Source organism: Pyrus communis, chromosome 8 (assembly GCF_041283825.1).
Source record: "Pyrus communis isolate YQ-2024b chromosome 8, ASM4128382v1, whole genome shotgun sequence".
Lineage (NCBI taxonomy): Eukaryota > Viridiplantae > Streptophyta > Magnoliopsida > Rosales > Rosaceae > Pyrus > Pyrus communis.
The window spans coordinates 7391279-7408247 of NC_142572.1; the positions used below are offsets into that span (position 1 = coordinate 7391279).

The 16969-nt window shown below is 37.9% G+C and overlaps 1 protein-coding gene and 1 long non-coding RNA gene across 2 annotated transcripts; both read right to left on the reverse strand.

The window, feature by feature from the left end:
* Positions 1-9392: 9392 nt before the first annotated feature.
* On the reverse strand, positions 9393-10295 carry LOC148694690 (uncharacterized). The gene is made up of 2 exons (XR_015965726.1): positions 10051-10295; positions 9393-9881 (listed from the first exon to the last, which is right to left on the reverse strand). It is a non-coding gene; the product is annotated as an uncharacterized LOC148694690 (long non-coding RNA).
* A 202-nt stretch (positions 10296-10497) lies between these two features.
* Positions 10498-13691, reverse strand: LOC137718217 (glycine-rich protein). The gene is made up of 4 exons (XM_068457722.2): positions 13536-13691; positions 11161-11264; positions 10903-11047; positions 10498-10794 (listed from the first exon to the last, which is right to left on the reverse strand). Exons 1-4 carry the CDS (start codon positions 13552-13554, stop codon positions 10760-10762), a joined length of 303 nt encoding a protein of 100 aa, XP_068313823.1. The 5' UTR covers positions 13555-13691; the 3' UTR covers positions 10498-10759.
* Positions 13692-16969: the final 3278 nt, after the last annotated feature.

Below are 16969 nucleotides of genomic sequence, written 5' to 3' on the forward strand. Positions count from 1 at the left end.
TCAAATATCTCTTCAAGTCTTAAAATGTTTTCTCGTACTCGTCATCCCACTTGTCTCTTTGCACCTTCTTAATGGCCTTGAAAAAGGGCTTGTATCAATCGGTTGAGCGCGAGAGGAAATAGTGAAGTGCAGCTAGGCTCAGTTGTGAGCTGATTCTAGCCGTCTTCGTCGGATTCTCGAGATCAAGAATGATGTATTCAGCATCATCTTACGGCTTCCATCCTTTTTCTTTTCTCGGCGTGTCCTTCTGAACGCCATCATCTTAATCCACCTGCTTGCTTATCCTTCTTAACCTCAGTAGCTCCTACGAGGGGAAAAGATTTCTTCTTTGACTTCTTCAGGATTTGCACCATGCATCGTTGAGATGTGGCTTGGTTAGACTTAATCTCTCTGACTCTTCCCCCTGGGATGCAGAATCGAATTTTCTGGTACTTGACGAAGGTTACAACGCCCAGTTTCACTAGCCAGGGCCTTCATAAAATCTCTTTATAAAGAGATAGGTCGCTAATTATGATGAACGTCTGCTTTGAGACTACTGGTGGTGTTCTCACATCAATTGTTATATTGCCAATAGCAGATAAGGTGTATCCATTAAATCTAGTAAGTACATCTGCTCAGCGTATTATCTTGTTTTCCATGCCCATCTTTTGAATGACAGATAGCTAAAATAGATTTACTATGCTGTTGTTGTCCACCATCACTCTATCAACTATAATGTGTGCCAATTGAAAGGACACTACCAGAGCATTATCATGTGGGAAGTCAACTCCCTCAGCATCCTACTCGGTGAAACCAATTATGGGTCCAAGTTTAACATCGGCTGTCTAAACCTGGGAAATCGCTATAGCTTGCTGGATCTTCCTCTTCTGAAAGTTGTTTGTGGCCCCCAAGTATTCGGACTTGGTGAAGATGTCATTAATTCTGATAGTCTTGGCAGATGGCTCCTCGTCTATGTTCATATTCTTCCTAGGCTGCGCAGCTAGCTTGTCCAGGTATCTGTCGCATTTACCCTCTTTCACCAGCTTCTCTAGGTAGTCCCTCCAGGTATAACAAGTGTCAGTCATGTAAATAGGACCTCTGTGAAACGCGCAGTACTTGGTGTGATCCAACTTGGAGATGTCTCATTTGGATGGTCTTGGCAGCTTGAACCAAGGCTCACTTTTGAGGTGGGGAAAGCTCATGGAAACTTTGGATAGACTGTCGAGGCAGGGTATGGAACCAATCATGCCCCTTACCCTGCAAAGTAATGGTGAATATCTTGCACATTAAGGTGTCGTTGACCCTGTAAAGGATCATCGCACTACAGTAGTGCTTCAAGTGCCTTTCCGAGTCTCTATCTGTCTTGAATAGGTGAAATGTGGTGTATTGAACTTATGCGGGGTTCCATCTACTTGATTTCATCCGTGAAAGGTGATTTTCCTATGTGTGCCACGTCTCTGTGAAGGGCTTCATCTATGGTCTTAATACGCTGGAATCTACGCAATCGCTAAGTTATGAGCCTCTCTACTTCTTCTTGAATTTACCTATGTCAGGGCAGCGAGGCTTCTAGTTGCCCTCGATCATGACCTACTAGTCTCAACTGCTCTTCCCTATGCTCGGCTCGTCTCGTCTATATCGCAACTGTTGTGCATGTAGTACATTTCTGGCAGGCGAGCAAATTACTCGTAGGTTGCCAGTTGAACTTAAGTCAGATTGTGCGACTGCTTCTCCTCGTCCGCCGTGCTGTCTACTCCGATGTGAGGTGAATGATGTTCCTTGCGAGCCTAGCCACGTATGAACACTTCGCCTGAAAGGTTGTCCATGTTGATTATTGAAGTGTGGTCTCAACCGTGAATGTATGTTCGTCCGGTAGCCTAACCAAGAATGCACACTCCTCTACGTGCTAAGACGATATTCTATATTATCTCGAGGGCCTAGGTGGAAGTGTAGTGTACACTGCTAGAACACTCAGTTCGTGATTGGTTGAGTGGCTGCTTGCTGGGACGTCATTGGAGAGAAATGTCATCACTTTCCCTTGTCTTACTTCTAAACACCTCGTCCTGGGCACACTGCATCTCGGTGCACTGTAGGAGCTGATTCACCAAGGTAGTTTGTTGCGCGAGGGTGCTTGTCAATTCAACAGCTTATTGGGATAGGTATTGTTCACCATTTAAAGTGAAAGAGTTAGGACAGTAAACGTTTACTTGAGTTGTGGAAGTGTAATGGACTTCGGGTGCAAAGCTTGAGCCATGATGGGTCAAATCTTCAGTAAGGTAGGATGAAAATATCTTTGGTTTAACTGTCAGCCTTGGGATCTGGATCTGGTCTAGTTGAACTGTTCTGGGACCATGCTGGACATTCTGGAAAGTTACGGGAGCAGGTTGGGCGCATGGGCATTAGGCCACCTTGGTTGGCATAGCTTGGGCTCCCTTGGTCTAGGCAACTCGTGTCCAAGTGAAGGTGGCAGGTGCCAAAAGCTGCTACCGATGACGAGTAGCCACTTAGGTTTGCGCCTGCTGGCTGCTTGCGTCGTGGGCCTCCTGCCCTAGGATTTCCTTTCCTTAAATGGAGGCTGCCCCGTGGGCTACTACAGTGGCAGTTGCCGCTGTTGGCATGGCCACGATACTTTGTGGTGGCAAGGGTACGATCTTTGTTGTGGTGAGTCACAATGAGCGACGGCGTGGAGCCACATCATGATTTCCATCGTTTGGTCCATATCCTTCCATGTAGAAGGTCCCATTAGTTGTAGTTTCTAAATTTATTGCCATCGTAGTCGTGGATCTACGAACGAATGAAGTTGAAAGCGAAAGTCTTCTTCGAGTCTTCGAATCAAAGCTCTCAATGAAAGTACCAATTTGTGAATGCAAATTTCTGCATTTCCTTGATTAACGAATTTGCACCTGCAAAATAATAACACCTAAGATTATGGCCAAAAGCCTCACACACCCATGATGAATGTAGAGGGCTTTGGCCAAAGAATCTCCGATGTCAAAGTTAGAATTCTATAAATAATATGTTTGAGTGTTTGTGGGAAGCAAAAAGCCTCTTTATGGGTGGCTAAATCTTACTGAATTTTGGAGATAAATGGAGTATTTGTAAAAGAAAAAAAGGAGATGGGTCAGCCCTCTAGGGTTTACGGGTGGTCGGCCTTATGTGGTATTTTAGGTGTGAATATTCCAAGATATTTGTATAAATAAATAACTTGGAGTAATTATAGTTAAATATCCTAAATAAATGGAATTAGGATAACTTACTTGAAAGATGTCTTCTCTGATTGGAATGTATTTATGATAAGAATAAGGGATTATTCTATCATAAATACCTTTGACTTTTCCTACGGGCAGGGGTGCCTTGAGCAATCATTGATCTCTGATTGCTCTACCTTAGGTGCGCGTGGTGAATATGGCTACTCCCTGCTCATTTAATAGGGGCAATTTTGTCTTTCTTGGGAAATAATCCACATGTCAGCTCCATAATTTTTAGGATTATTTTTTGCTCCACAATGTATCTTTAATTTTAACACTCAAAATTCTTTAAAGACAGTTGTTATGCAAGTACCAATCATTTACAAGTACAATATATATTGCACTAACCCATTCCTTTCACTTTCTGCAATCAAAGAAAAGAAAAAGGATAATATTAGGGAGATTAAATTTTTAGACAAAATTTGAAACTAAATAATGTGTCATCAATACAAATGAGTAAGTTTATTAACGCTTAAGTAATAAATCAATCATCAACTTTCATGTCCTTTAGTTTCCAAAATTTAGTCTGCAAATTAAGTCTCTCTAGCATTACCCAAGAAAAAGGGTAAAACAAGGGAGACCAGAATTTTAAATCAGATTTGCAAACCAAATTATGTGTCACATATGCACATTAATGAACGCTTAAGTAATAATCCAATCATCAACACAACCACATCATTTAGTTTGGTCTCCCTACATTATCAAAAGAAAAAACTTTTATCCATTCAAATCAATGCACTTTAATTATCTCGTGTTTATCACAAGGGCTTCAAGACACTTCATTGCACACTTTTGCATATCACCACAACCAGAAACTTTTCAATGTGCCAGAAACATTTATTGGAATACCAATTATCGTAATACAAGTAATTGGTCACTTGAAAAAAATTCCACTTCTATTATGACACTTAATGTACAGGATCATGATTCTTTTTTTTTTTTTTTGGGAGACCTCAACAGTACAAGAGAATTTTATTGATATGAAAAAAAGAAGTTATACCTAGTTAAGGAGGACATAACCCTTTTCCCTTATAAAGAGGTGGGACATAAATCTTATTCTTCTTGAAAAGCAAAATACAAGAAAAAGAGAGGAGACAAATCTTATCCCTCTTGGAAAAGAAAATACAAGAAAAAGAAGGGAGGCATAGAACCAAACCCTTCCAAAATAAAACCTAAAAGGTAAGGACCTACAAGAAAAACTGCAAAATAAAAAAAAATATCCAAAAGGATTAGGTAAAAAAGAAAATGACACTTCATAGAGATAAATCTGTAGGCCGGTATGCCTAAGAAATCTGATTGTAGAAAATGAAGAATCTGAAGAGGAGGATCAGCATGCCAAACAAGAGAAGATGAGAGAAGCCATGTTCTCGGCACAATGAAAAAAATTTCTACAAACCATTGTATTTTTCATATCTAAAATGGTTAATGCAAAGGAGACCAACTATTTAGGCCAAATTTGATAAACTATATAATGCAGTTGTTGATAATTGGATTGATTGGTTATTTTCTATTAGTTACACATCATTTTATTTACAAATTTAGGCTTGCGTTGGGCTCATACTATCAACTTCCAAAACCAACCACGACGAGGTGGTCCAGTAGTTAGAATAAATTTCAGATTCGTATTCCACACGGCACATTTTAGATTTGATTTTTGTTGTCAGTGAGTCACACGATAGTGTCCAGAGGAGACTAAAATATATTTGTGAGTCTTCAAAACTATAGCTTTGTAAATAGGTACGTTTGTTTAGATTCATTTTTCATAGATCAACTATATCACTTGCGCACGTTAATGTTGGGTGGTCACTTATCAATTATATGATTTAGATGGGTGCGTTAGGTTCTTTTTTTTTCTCACAGGTAACATTTATTATGTGCACATCAATACGCTAACAAAATATGATTACTATTCAAAATATAAATTCATTTGATAAAAATCATTAACAACATAAATTTTTTATTTATTAAATTTAATCATTGAATTAGTTATAATATACTTATCAAATTTAAATTTTAAGTCACAAAACACAAACTACCTTGTTGAAGCATACATGCCAATGTTGTATTATGATCCGCGGTTTTTTCTCTATCTACATTTATATATAAAAATATGAAATTGTTATTAGCACTCTAAAAATCTCATTCTACACTTTAAATTTTCTATATTAGGAAAGAAAAATATACTTGTGAGAAGCATAGAATGAGAATTTTGAAGTGCCAATAACACTTCTCTAAAAATATCACCTGAATTAAATGATACTACACTAAGATCATCTCCAATGGTGGACTAAAACCTAAAATTTCCCTTCCCACCCCCCCCCCAGCGCCCAAATCCACTCCAACCCATGACCTAAAATAAACCTAAAACCCAAACGGGGGTCAAATTCCAACCCAATTCTAAGCCACAAAGCAAAATGGGCCCCACCAACTGAGATTGAAACCAGGGCTGTGAAGTCCACTTCCCAAATCCAACTCACCTACCCCCCGGTTGTCAGAGTAATAAGTAGCCCAACAGCTACTTTTTATCATCCAAGGGTCTTCATTAAATGGGCCGTTGGTTAATCTAATGGTCCAGGTTCAAATTATTTTTTTTTTTTAGTTTTATATTTATATATTTATTGAATCCAACAACTTAGATCGAATATAATCAAATCTAACAGTCCAAATTTAAATCCAAAGGCTAAAATAATTTTAAAAAATTATTTAACTTAAAATTCAACCAAAAACTCTATAAATACCTATGTATTTGTTCAAACATCCACACAAAACTCACTTTTCTTCTACAATTCTTCGAATTTTTCTTTCTACCATTTCTTCTCATTTCCAAATTTTTCAAGATGGCAAATGAGCATGTTAGAAGTCGTAATTGGACCTTTGATGAAGATATTGCTTTATGTTTGGCATGGATTTCTGTTAGCGAAGATGGTGTCGTCGGCACGAATCAAAATAGAAAGGTTTTGTGGGGTAAAATCGTTGATAAGTTCCATGAAAACTACAACGCCGGTTGAAGGGAAGTTGGTGGTGTTTATGATCGGTGGAAGATTATCAACAAAGCGTGCACTTTGTTGAAGGGAAGCTTGGAGAGAGCCACGGTTGACATGCCTAGCGGAAGGGGCGCCTCAGAAATTGTGAATTCCTTTATTGATATTTTAGTTGTCATGTACATAATAGTATTTTGCAGCTAATTGTTTTTATGTATTTGTTGCATAAGGTAACAAAGCAACGGCAATTTACATGACAAGAACTACACCAAAAAATCAAGTTTTTAAGTTGCATCATGCTTGGAACATCCTCAAGGATTGCCCGAGGTGGGGAACCGTGTTGGTGGATGATTATTTCATAGTGAAGCCCCACCCCTAAATGATGTCAATGAAGGTGTGAATTTTGCCGACAATGAAGGTGTCGAACAAATGACCCCAACTTCTTCTTTTACAAGGACCCTGGGTAGAGATAAGTAAAAGTAAGTAAAGAGAAAAGGAAAGTCCCAAGATCCGATACGTGCACAATTTGCTAGCGAAATGGTAAAGATTGAACGAAACCATATCTCTCGGCAAGAAGAATCGGCCCAAATGCGTTTGGCCATGAAGGAAGAAGGGGATAGGGAGCAAGAAAGGTTCGAAGTTAATTTGATGATGGAGGACCACGACAAATACACTCTAGAGAGGAAGAAATACTTACATGGTAAGCAAAATGACATTTTACGAAGGAGTATATTTCAAGATGATGATTCATCTCAAGACTATCACCCAAGTCCATCACCAAGTCAAGATGGTGGATATCATTATTAAGTTTATGTAATTTATGAGTTTTCGATTGTATTAAGTTTATGTGGTTTATTAAATGTAGTTTGTATTAAGTTTATGTGATTTATCATGATTTTCATGTATTGATTTAGTGATTTTTCAAAATTTATCAGAATTTAAATATTTTTAGCTTAAAATGTTCATATAATTAATTTAGGATAGTCTACATAATTTTTTTTTTTTTTTAAAAAGTTAATTTAAAAAAAAATTAACCTTAATTTATTCTTTGATAATCTCGAGCTAAAATTTTAGGCCAAAAGGGTTGGAGCAGAAAAGTTGTTTCTGGGCTAAATATTTTTAGGTTTTAGCTCACCATTGAAGATGGTCTAAGAAAGAAGTCCAATAAAATACAAGGTTAAGGGTGGGCACGGTGCAGTTCAGTGCGGTTTCACCCCTAAATCGGAACCGGAACTGGAAAATATCAACAATTTGGTTTGGTGTGGTTCTGCTTAAATTTAAACTAGAACCTTACGGTTCAGTCTGCACTGGTTTGGATTCGGTTCTTACTGATTTACAGTTCCGAATACTAAATTATTTGAACACCAAATCATCATACATTTAAATACATCTTCCAAAACTATTCAACCAAAAAAAAAAAAAAAATATCTTCTAAAACTGATTATATAAAGTTGCATACAACACAACAGCAGCAAGCAAAAAGACATATTCAAAGTGAGGACTAATAACGTTACATGATGTGATCCTTCAAGTATCCTAAACATAAATTAAACGTGATTTCTTTCCCACCAGCCTACTCAGGTGGGAAAGGAGGAAGTTTTGCATTAAGATATAAGCATAAAAGCACATCATAGGACAAAAGGTTGGCTCCAGCACCGCCTTATCAAATATCAGAAAGATTGCAATTCAAATTGAACCCTCAAGCTCATCAGCAGGAAAGTAATAGCTCAGTATGGAGTAAGAAGTTTTGAAAGACATTTAGTTAATACAAACCTTTAAAATATCTGGAGTGGTAATTCCAGAATCAATCAATTGGGCCTTGAGAATGTCAAACTTCTCCGGGGTCAATTTTTTCAATATACTGCAGAAAAATTAGAACACTGTCATAAGATAATTAGATAGAACAAGTAGTTGCACAAAAAAAAAAAAAAATTCTAGCTTATATTAAATTGCAGCCTTTTGCACCTTGATAAAACTAATTTTTTAACCTATTATACCATGACATGTGTGTGTGTATAATTTATTTATTTATTATTAATAAAGCGGTTCGGTTCTGTTCCGGCCAGTTCTTGATCATTCAAAAACGGAACCGGTTTGAACTGTTTGGTTCGGTTTTTGACTCAAAGTTGAATTTTCCGGTCAACACGGTTCTTTTTGGTTTTTTTTCATACAATTCGATGCGGTTTTGCGGTTTGACGGTTTTTATGCTCACCCCTACACAAGGTAGTTAGGGGCATGCGGAGTAACTGCTCTGACATTCCTATTTTTTTTTTCTTTTTAAATGAATCTTCGAACCCTCTAAAACAAATGGGTCCCTTCTCCCAAACTAGGACTCCTTTTCACCACATTTCTTCCTTCTGCACGAGCCACGGCAAGAATCATGTTCACTGCTTCTGCATCTCCAACTCCAACAGGAACTTCCACACCTCTATTCACATTTTCTTCATATGTATTCTCTACAAACGACAAGTGTGCACATTTCCCTTTCAAAGCCCTTGAATTTTAGGCACGAAGCGCATTCTGAGGCTGATCGTCTGGATTCACCGAGCACCCATATATTAATTTGTTGAAAACAGCTCTTTTGCCTATTTGTATTTCTACAATCATACTTACCAATATGCAAATCACTAAACAGGACAGGCAGGACGACTTTGCTTAAGACAGGAATGTTACCCCCGCTCAAACCCAAGAACTAAACTCAAGTCATTGATCATTCCTGCAATCCAATTTCTAATGAATCAAGATAACATTTTGTTCCGATATAAATAGTCAGTATCTGTTCTTCCACTGAAAGCGGGGATGATTGAGATAATTTAAGCAACTCATGGCTATGCATGACTTCTTTTAAGCTAACCTTCCTTCTTCACCAATCAGTTAATATTCTAGAAGAGAAAGATTGATTGAATTATCAAAAATTTGGAACGTGAAGTTCAATTAGATCCACTTTTTCGGGAAGGTATAGGGATTAATATAATCAATTAGAATAATTTATGATTCTCTTGGCTAGGTCAATAAAATGAAGTTTCAATGCTCCGTTTAAAAAAAAAAACAAGGATAATAAATCTATTTATTATTACTATTTTTCTTTTTCAATTACTCCCGATGAAATATAAAATAGAGGAGAATATTGGATGTTTCTCTATTTGTCAATCTTTATGACTTGCTACTACAGAAGCACGGTAAAAAAGATCGAGAAAAATCAATCATTCACAACCACTAGTGAAGGATTCCTTTTCTTTGTTCTTGTTCTTCCTTGTTCTTACATGGAAGACTCTTCTTGTGGTTGAGCACAAGGAATGACACTATCAATCTGGACAGAGTCACATTATAGTAATAAACTTACAGAATAATGGTATTATCTTTTGTTGATAAACAATGGGTCAAAAACTGATAAACATGAACTATTTCTAGCACTGCAAACTAGAACGGTTTCTGGATTAGCAGTTTGACACTATTTCTATTTGCACTCAAGACACATTCCTTTATTGGGCTAGTTGAGACATGTTTTTCGTTGGGCAGTGATGGGCTTAGCTAACGTGACGGCGTATGACTGGTAATTGGGTTGTATTTGACGGTAGGATGCGTGTCCTGAGGCATCAAACTGTTAGCTCATACCCTGCTTGAGTGATGCATCAAGATTTGTCTTGTGAGCGTGAAGGGTTTCTATTTTGGCTACCTGTGAAATTGTAATCAGTAATTGCAAATTGAAACGCCTATAAATGCACTATTCTTAGAAATGCACTATTTCTAAAAGTGCAAACATGAACTATTTATGAAACTAAAACCACAAATCAGTCATTATTTATTGAAATGCAGAGTGAAATGACTTGATTATAGGTTATTACCTTAATTGGTTTTCCAATGAAGTTGTAACCCAACTCAAACATATCCAACAAAACTCACACATCCTGGATTTAGCGTTTAGAAGGCAGATTAAACAAAACATAAGTCTACGTTGAAAGGATGGATAGCTCAATTGATTAAGAAAATTTTACTCTAGCATCCTATGTCTTATGTTCAGTTACGCCTCCTACAACACTTCTGAACTTTCGGGCCGTGGCAGCCTCGAGTGTAATCAAGGCACCAATGCCTTAACACTGGCAAGGCCCACATCTCCACCATACAAGTCACGAACAGCATAAGCACAAAGGATGACTGTAATGGCAACAATTGAAGCATACGAGTATAGAACACTGTAACCTGAGTAGTATTTACCAGAGTTATGTGAAGTGCGGTAAAAAGGTCCTAAAAACGCTACGAAAAATTACCTACGACACCAACTTTCAATGCACTCAATAATTCTGAGAAGATTCTCATGCTTGAAATTATCATCAGGACTCACTCACATCCTTTTACATAGATAAAACAGGCACATCAATTCTTAAGATCAGGCATCAAAAAACGCAAAATACAGTCGATTATTGCATATATCATAGTGTTTCTCTCCCTGTTCATGATCTATCTACAGTAACATACCAATTATCATTCCTAAAAAGTTTCGAGGCACAATGAAAATGATGCACAAGACATCATGTTGGTATACTCTTCCCCCATTTAACCACAGCAGGAACCACAGGCGGGTACAGCACCTGAGAGTTCAACAGAAAGCAGTATTAACGAGAATTAAAAAGAAAAGAAAATCAAACAATGAAGAGAGAAAGAGAGAGAGAGAGAGATGATGATGATAATTAACTTACTATGGTCAATTCCACGGACATTGTCTAGTCCCCGAGGTGGCCCGCGTGGACGGCCACCATATGGCCCTCCAGGGCCTCCGGGGCCACCGCCATCCCATTTCTTTCCAGAAGCAGATCCTTTTTTGTAAGCATCGGACTTTTCCATCTATACAATTAAATATTACTAGCATAAGTTTCTAGTAGACAAAATTAATTTGATACTTCCAAAAGTAAGATACTGTTTTACAGAGCAGAGAACAGGACGACTCTTATTCTTACCGAGAACATTGTAGCAAAAAACACGCCTATCAAGTTGACAATGGCCCAGAAGAAATCAGTTATCGTCTTGAGTCGCCAAATGGATCGCTTGGATTTCACAACCCCTAAACAAACAAGTATACAAATTACCACCTGGTCAGCTCCATAATCATGACACAAGAGTATCAATCGTCTAACATTTCCCAACATCATTTAGATATAGGATATTTGTTATTATCAAATATAAAAACTGGGAAACACACAAAACACCTAATTCCCGATGCCACCTAATTGCATTATCCAACTAAAATTAGTAACCCAGTCTCAACAATAGATCATGCATATGATAATTTCAATTTTATCAGACTGGGCTAAAAAATCATTGCTGTCTCTTGGACTGTGGTTTCTCGTGGCCACTACATATTAGAACAATAGGTGTAAGTGCTACTTAGCCCTAAATTAGTAGAAGCAGCTGAGCTCGCAACTAACCAAGCAAACATGGATCAGTAAACCAGCTTAGTCACACTCATTAAGGAGCATTAAGGATCAGTGCTTCCAACAAAACAAGTCATATTGTAACGCGGTAACGCGGTTAAGGACAGACAAAGAGCTTGTTTCATAATATTTTCAATGAAGGACTTGAAATGAGTAGTTCTTTGGGTGAGTTGAGTAACACAGAAGAGTGCAGTGGTGCAACCGACGACATACAAAGTGTGGAAAGTCTTGGAGAGTCGGGTATAGCATGGCTCAAAAACCTTTTCAATAAGATTTTGATAACAAAAAAGATGCCAAATGAGTGGCGGAAAAGCACATTGGTGCCAATCTACAAGAATAAGGGAGACAAATAAAATGCATGAACCATAAGGGTATTAAGTTAATGAGACATACAATGAAGCTTTGGGAGAGAGAATGAGCATAGACAATCAATTCGGGTTCATGCCAGGATAGTTGACAACGGAGACATACAAAATTGCATCAACACGTGCAAAAAAAGTGTAGCGGAGATGAAAATGCTTTGTTGGATGTGTGGCCACATGAGAAATGACAGGATTAAGAATCAGGTTATTCGAGGTAAGGTAGGAGTGGCTGCAATTAAAGATAAGATGAGAGAAAAGCAGTTAAGGGTGGTTTGAACATGTAAGCACAAGGGCTATAGATGCTCTGGTTTGAAAATGTGACTACGAGACAAAGGCTGCGGCAAAAGGGGTAAAGGAAAACCTGAGAAAATTTGAAAAGAGACTCTAAAAGAGACATGGAGTACCTAAAGCTAACGAAAGAATGGATGCAAAACTGGGCAGAAAGGCGTACTAAGATTCTTATAGCCGACCCCACTTAGTGGAATAAGGCTTTGTTTGTTGTTGTTTTTGTGGTAAAATAATGTTGGTTTCATTGGATTGAACCTTGGAATGGAATGCTGGTTATTTGAATACATGGAATGTCCCGTCCCCAAAAATAATGCATAATGTCAATTACATTCCTCATTGATTTTCAATTTTCATGCTTTACCAGTTAACTCTCATCAAGTTTCAATTTTAGTTCAATTTCATCATTCACAACTTGATTTCATTTCATAAACCAAACACTACCCAAAGCAGAGATACGGCATTAAGGCCCAAAAGAAACTTGACAACATAGAAAGCAAAAAATACCCCCTACTCAAAATCCAACATAGGCATAAATAACATGAAAGATAGATAGGTACTGCATAGGAATTTTCCAAAAAGCAATAGAACATTTCATATCGAATTTTAAAAGCAAAATGGTCATTCCCAAGCCGAGCTCATCTTCACTTGTCATCCATAATATTCATAGTAGAACCAAAAAAAGCATAGCCAAAGAAACAAATAGAAACGCCATAAAAATCACACAAATGTTCTTTATGCTAGCCCTTCAAACAAGTTGGAGCACATCTAATTGACTAATTGTCATTGTTAGCTACGCAAAACACAAACTCGTTAACAAGGCAAGTATCGCAAATTATAGAAAATAAAAATCCCCTTCAAAAGAAGACACAAACAACAAAATTGAACCCCTAATTACAACATTGAAAAATCAAGAAATTAGGATCCCAAATTAAACAAAAAAACCATGTTCCAAAACGTCCCAAATGATCATCTGTATCAAGAATAATAGTACAAAAGAATTACCAAAATAAATTAAAAGAAAAAAAAACAGATTTCGTCCTGATAATTTCAGAAAATTAAAGCTAAAAAACAAAGATTGACAAACTTGGAACCCGGACAGCTATTCATAAGGAACAAATAATTTAACGATATTTGCTGATCAAACCGCAATTTCAAATTCTAGCAACAAACCCTAGCTTCCGAAATCGATAAAATTACCCAACATTTGCAAAATAAATTTACGAAATTACAATAAAGGCGCAGAGAGAGAACCTCGCTCGACGTACGCCATGGAGATCAGAATCCAAAATCTAGAGTCGTCGAAGCTCTTCTTCTTTGAACGGATCCTGCAATTTATATTTGTTTACTTTTTGGTTGGAAAATTCGGCAATTTATATAACCCAATTATTTTTTGCCTTCACCAATTTTAGTCTTTTACAAGTCATCTCAATTTTCATTGGCTGCAGGAACGTCAGTTTTGAGGTATTATGTACGTGGCACGGATTTATTGGTTGAGACTTGGGTGTTAAACGTGGCCTCGTTACGACTCATATGGGAGAAGGGGCTATAAGCCTATATTAAACGATTTCTCCGTCAAATGATAATTTGTCCGATATATAAATTTTTCTTTACGTGTAGAGCTTGTTTGAATGTGGTTTTAAAATGTCTAAAAGTATTTTTAGTTAAATTGATTTTGAGTACCAAAAACATCAGATATGTGTTTCTTGCATAAAGCAGTTAAAGTGCTTTTTCAGGATCTAATTGAATTTTTATTAAGAATTGGTATCAAAATCATTTTCACCAAAAGTATTTTCAATCATTTTAAAAACACATCCAAACGACATGTATTAATGAATAGGGTTGTCATGCAACAGTGAATTTGTTCCATATATATGGCTCTAAAGTGCTAACATGATATTAAGAGCCATTTGGCTAAATGGCATTTTTAGTATTTAAAACATCTCTAATGAACGATAGAAAATGCTGATATGTATGTTCATTTTATACTTTGTAGTCGAAAAGTTTTCTTTGTATATGGTATGTAAATACTCATTTTGACCAGAATATATTAATGTATTAATAAAAATGAGAATATACATTGATTGTTGCATATTCTTTATCAATATACAATAGTTTCGACCGAGAATGGGCTAATCCGAGTTGGAAAAACACAATCCTCTGCCCACTAATGATCCCTCAGGCCTGTGGGCTTTCAATCCAAGAAAGGGTTGATTCGACCGAGTCTTCACGAAAGTGGAACTATGAAAGGATAACATTCAGATGTGGCTCGGTTGAGTCTTAAGTAATCTAAAATTGTCAATGATTAGAATGAATGCAAACTATTCTACAGATCATAATTCATTCTTGATCAAATAAGAATGAACTAATCGCACAAAGCGATTAAGTTTAGAATCCTAGTTGGAATCAAAGAGGTCGAGACAGGATGATGATGAAGTTTTGTCTAAGAAAGGAATTAAAGAGATAAAGGGAGAGAGTATTAAGGTAAATGCAAAGCAACCACAGTCCTTTCAGAACTCCACCTAGGCATGCTTGTTTATCATGAAAATCATCCTTATAAATTATAAATAGAAGAGATTCTGCTATATGAAAAGTCTCCTCAACTTAAAAAACAATATAAATGTTCTACGCGAAAACCTCGCTCTACAAGAAAACCTTCTCACACCCCCAGTAAAAACACTAACTATCATCACCCTCATGTCAATACATCTTTAGTGTGGATAAGTAAACAACATTTTCTTGACAACCAGTGATACCTTCAGTTTGGATACATAAATTGCACTGAAGTCGTAAAATCAAGCATCATAGGAGCAACTTCAGTTTGGACAAGTAAACAATATTTCTCCTAGGTTGGTTGGTTATCTACCATGTCTCAATGGCGCAAAAAGTTTCTAATTCTTTCGCCTAAAAAGGTCACCACCATCACATTTATTCTACTCATCCGACCAAGCTCGATTGCGAGTTGGCACACCTACATTCACAAGAAGAACATAGTTAGATCTAGTTACTCGATATGCGTGCTACATTGGCTTCGTATTTTTAGGGTCAACATTTTGGCATGCTCAATGAGACCAGTGCTATGATAATTACGAAATTCATAACCATCGAAACTTGCTTTTCCAAGAAGAAAATGGTGATGGCGCAATCATCTGCAAATTAGGCGCCTGCAAAGTAAGGTCATGAGATAACCAAACACTTCGGCGTCGTTTGATATGTTGTAGAACTCACCAGATAAGACTAATAATATGAAGCCATGTCTTTGGTGTCCATATTAAATAGTCTCTCGATCAAATATTCCAACCCCACTTGTTTTATATACGGTAAGCACCCGATTACTTAGGGGGGGGGTGTACTCAAATTAAGATTTTAAAAGATATAAAAAGCGATAGATTTGATAGGATTTAAGAGGATTAAAGACTCCTACAAAATTCATATGGATTTTAAAGAATTTGAATGGATTGTGGTGGAAGGATTTGAAATCATAGGGGGTGAGGTTAGATTCTTTTTACTCTTGGTTATTGTTGACCCTAAAAATTACAAAACCTACGTGGCTCGCAGGCCGAGTAACTAATAAGCTAACTACGTCCTTCGGTCGAATGCGGGGCGTGCCAACTCGTCGGCCGAGCTTGGCCGAGGAGTAAAATTTGTTGATGTCGCTTTGGGTGCGTCATTGACTTCTCTATCTTGCGATTGCGACCGAGGAAGGAACGCTCTCGGTCTCTGGGTTCTACAGCCTGAAGACAAGGCTGCTAATTCTGCGGAGTTCACAAATCGTCGGGGCCCGATTCGGTCACTGTGATTATATTCGTAAGAGTATAAGCACGTCGAATCGAGACCAAACTATATGGGCACAGGTACTCGAACGTGATGTATGTCTTGATGGTGAACGTAGTTCGGCCGTCGGAATGCCGAACCCTGAAGCTCATTTGCGAGTATCCAATCATAAAACCGCTCGGCGTCCAGCACGCCGAGTAATGCAACTCGTAACACCTGACTATGCTGAGAAGGCTAGCAAGGTGACCTCTGCCAACAAAGGTTCGAAAACCCTTCTCGACCGAGACTTAGATAGATAACCGGTCGACCTCGACGCAGTGCTGTTTATCCAAACTGAAGGTGCTTCTTGGTCGGCTGATTCTGCGGCAGCAGTGCTGTTTATCCAAACTGAAGGTGCTCGCCGGGTGCTTCCACAGTGCTGTTTATCCAAATTGAAGGTGTGTCGGCAGGAAAAGAAAAGGAAAAATCTCAAGGTGTTTGAGAGGTTTTGCACAGGGCAATTGTATGCTGATTTGAAGGTCCTTTTCTGTTGCATGATTTCTTGTATTTATAGTGCCCCGTTCCTTGAAACCAATTCTGATTTGGATTGGGAGTCCTTGTCCCATTTTGACTCTAACTCGAACAAACCTATTCCTACTGGGATTCTGAATTTTCCTTCTTTTCGGGACTCCATTCCCTGCTGGTCAAGAATCCTGGTCGCACTAGGACTTCCTCGACCTTTCCTATCCATCCAGACTACTTGGGATAGGATTTGGCCGATTCTGCCCGCTGGCCCGGGATTTATTATTCGGCCCATAGTATTTACCATCACCTTGGGCCGAACACATCCTGCTGCTCGGTCCAGCAATAATATTTTGGGCCCAAACATTGCCCCCTCGCTTCTGAGGTCGCCGACTGTTAACTCTTGGTCGGGC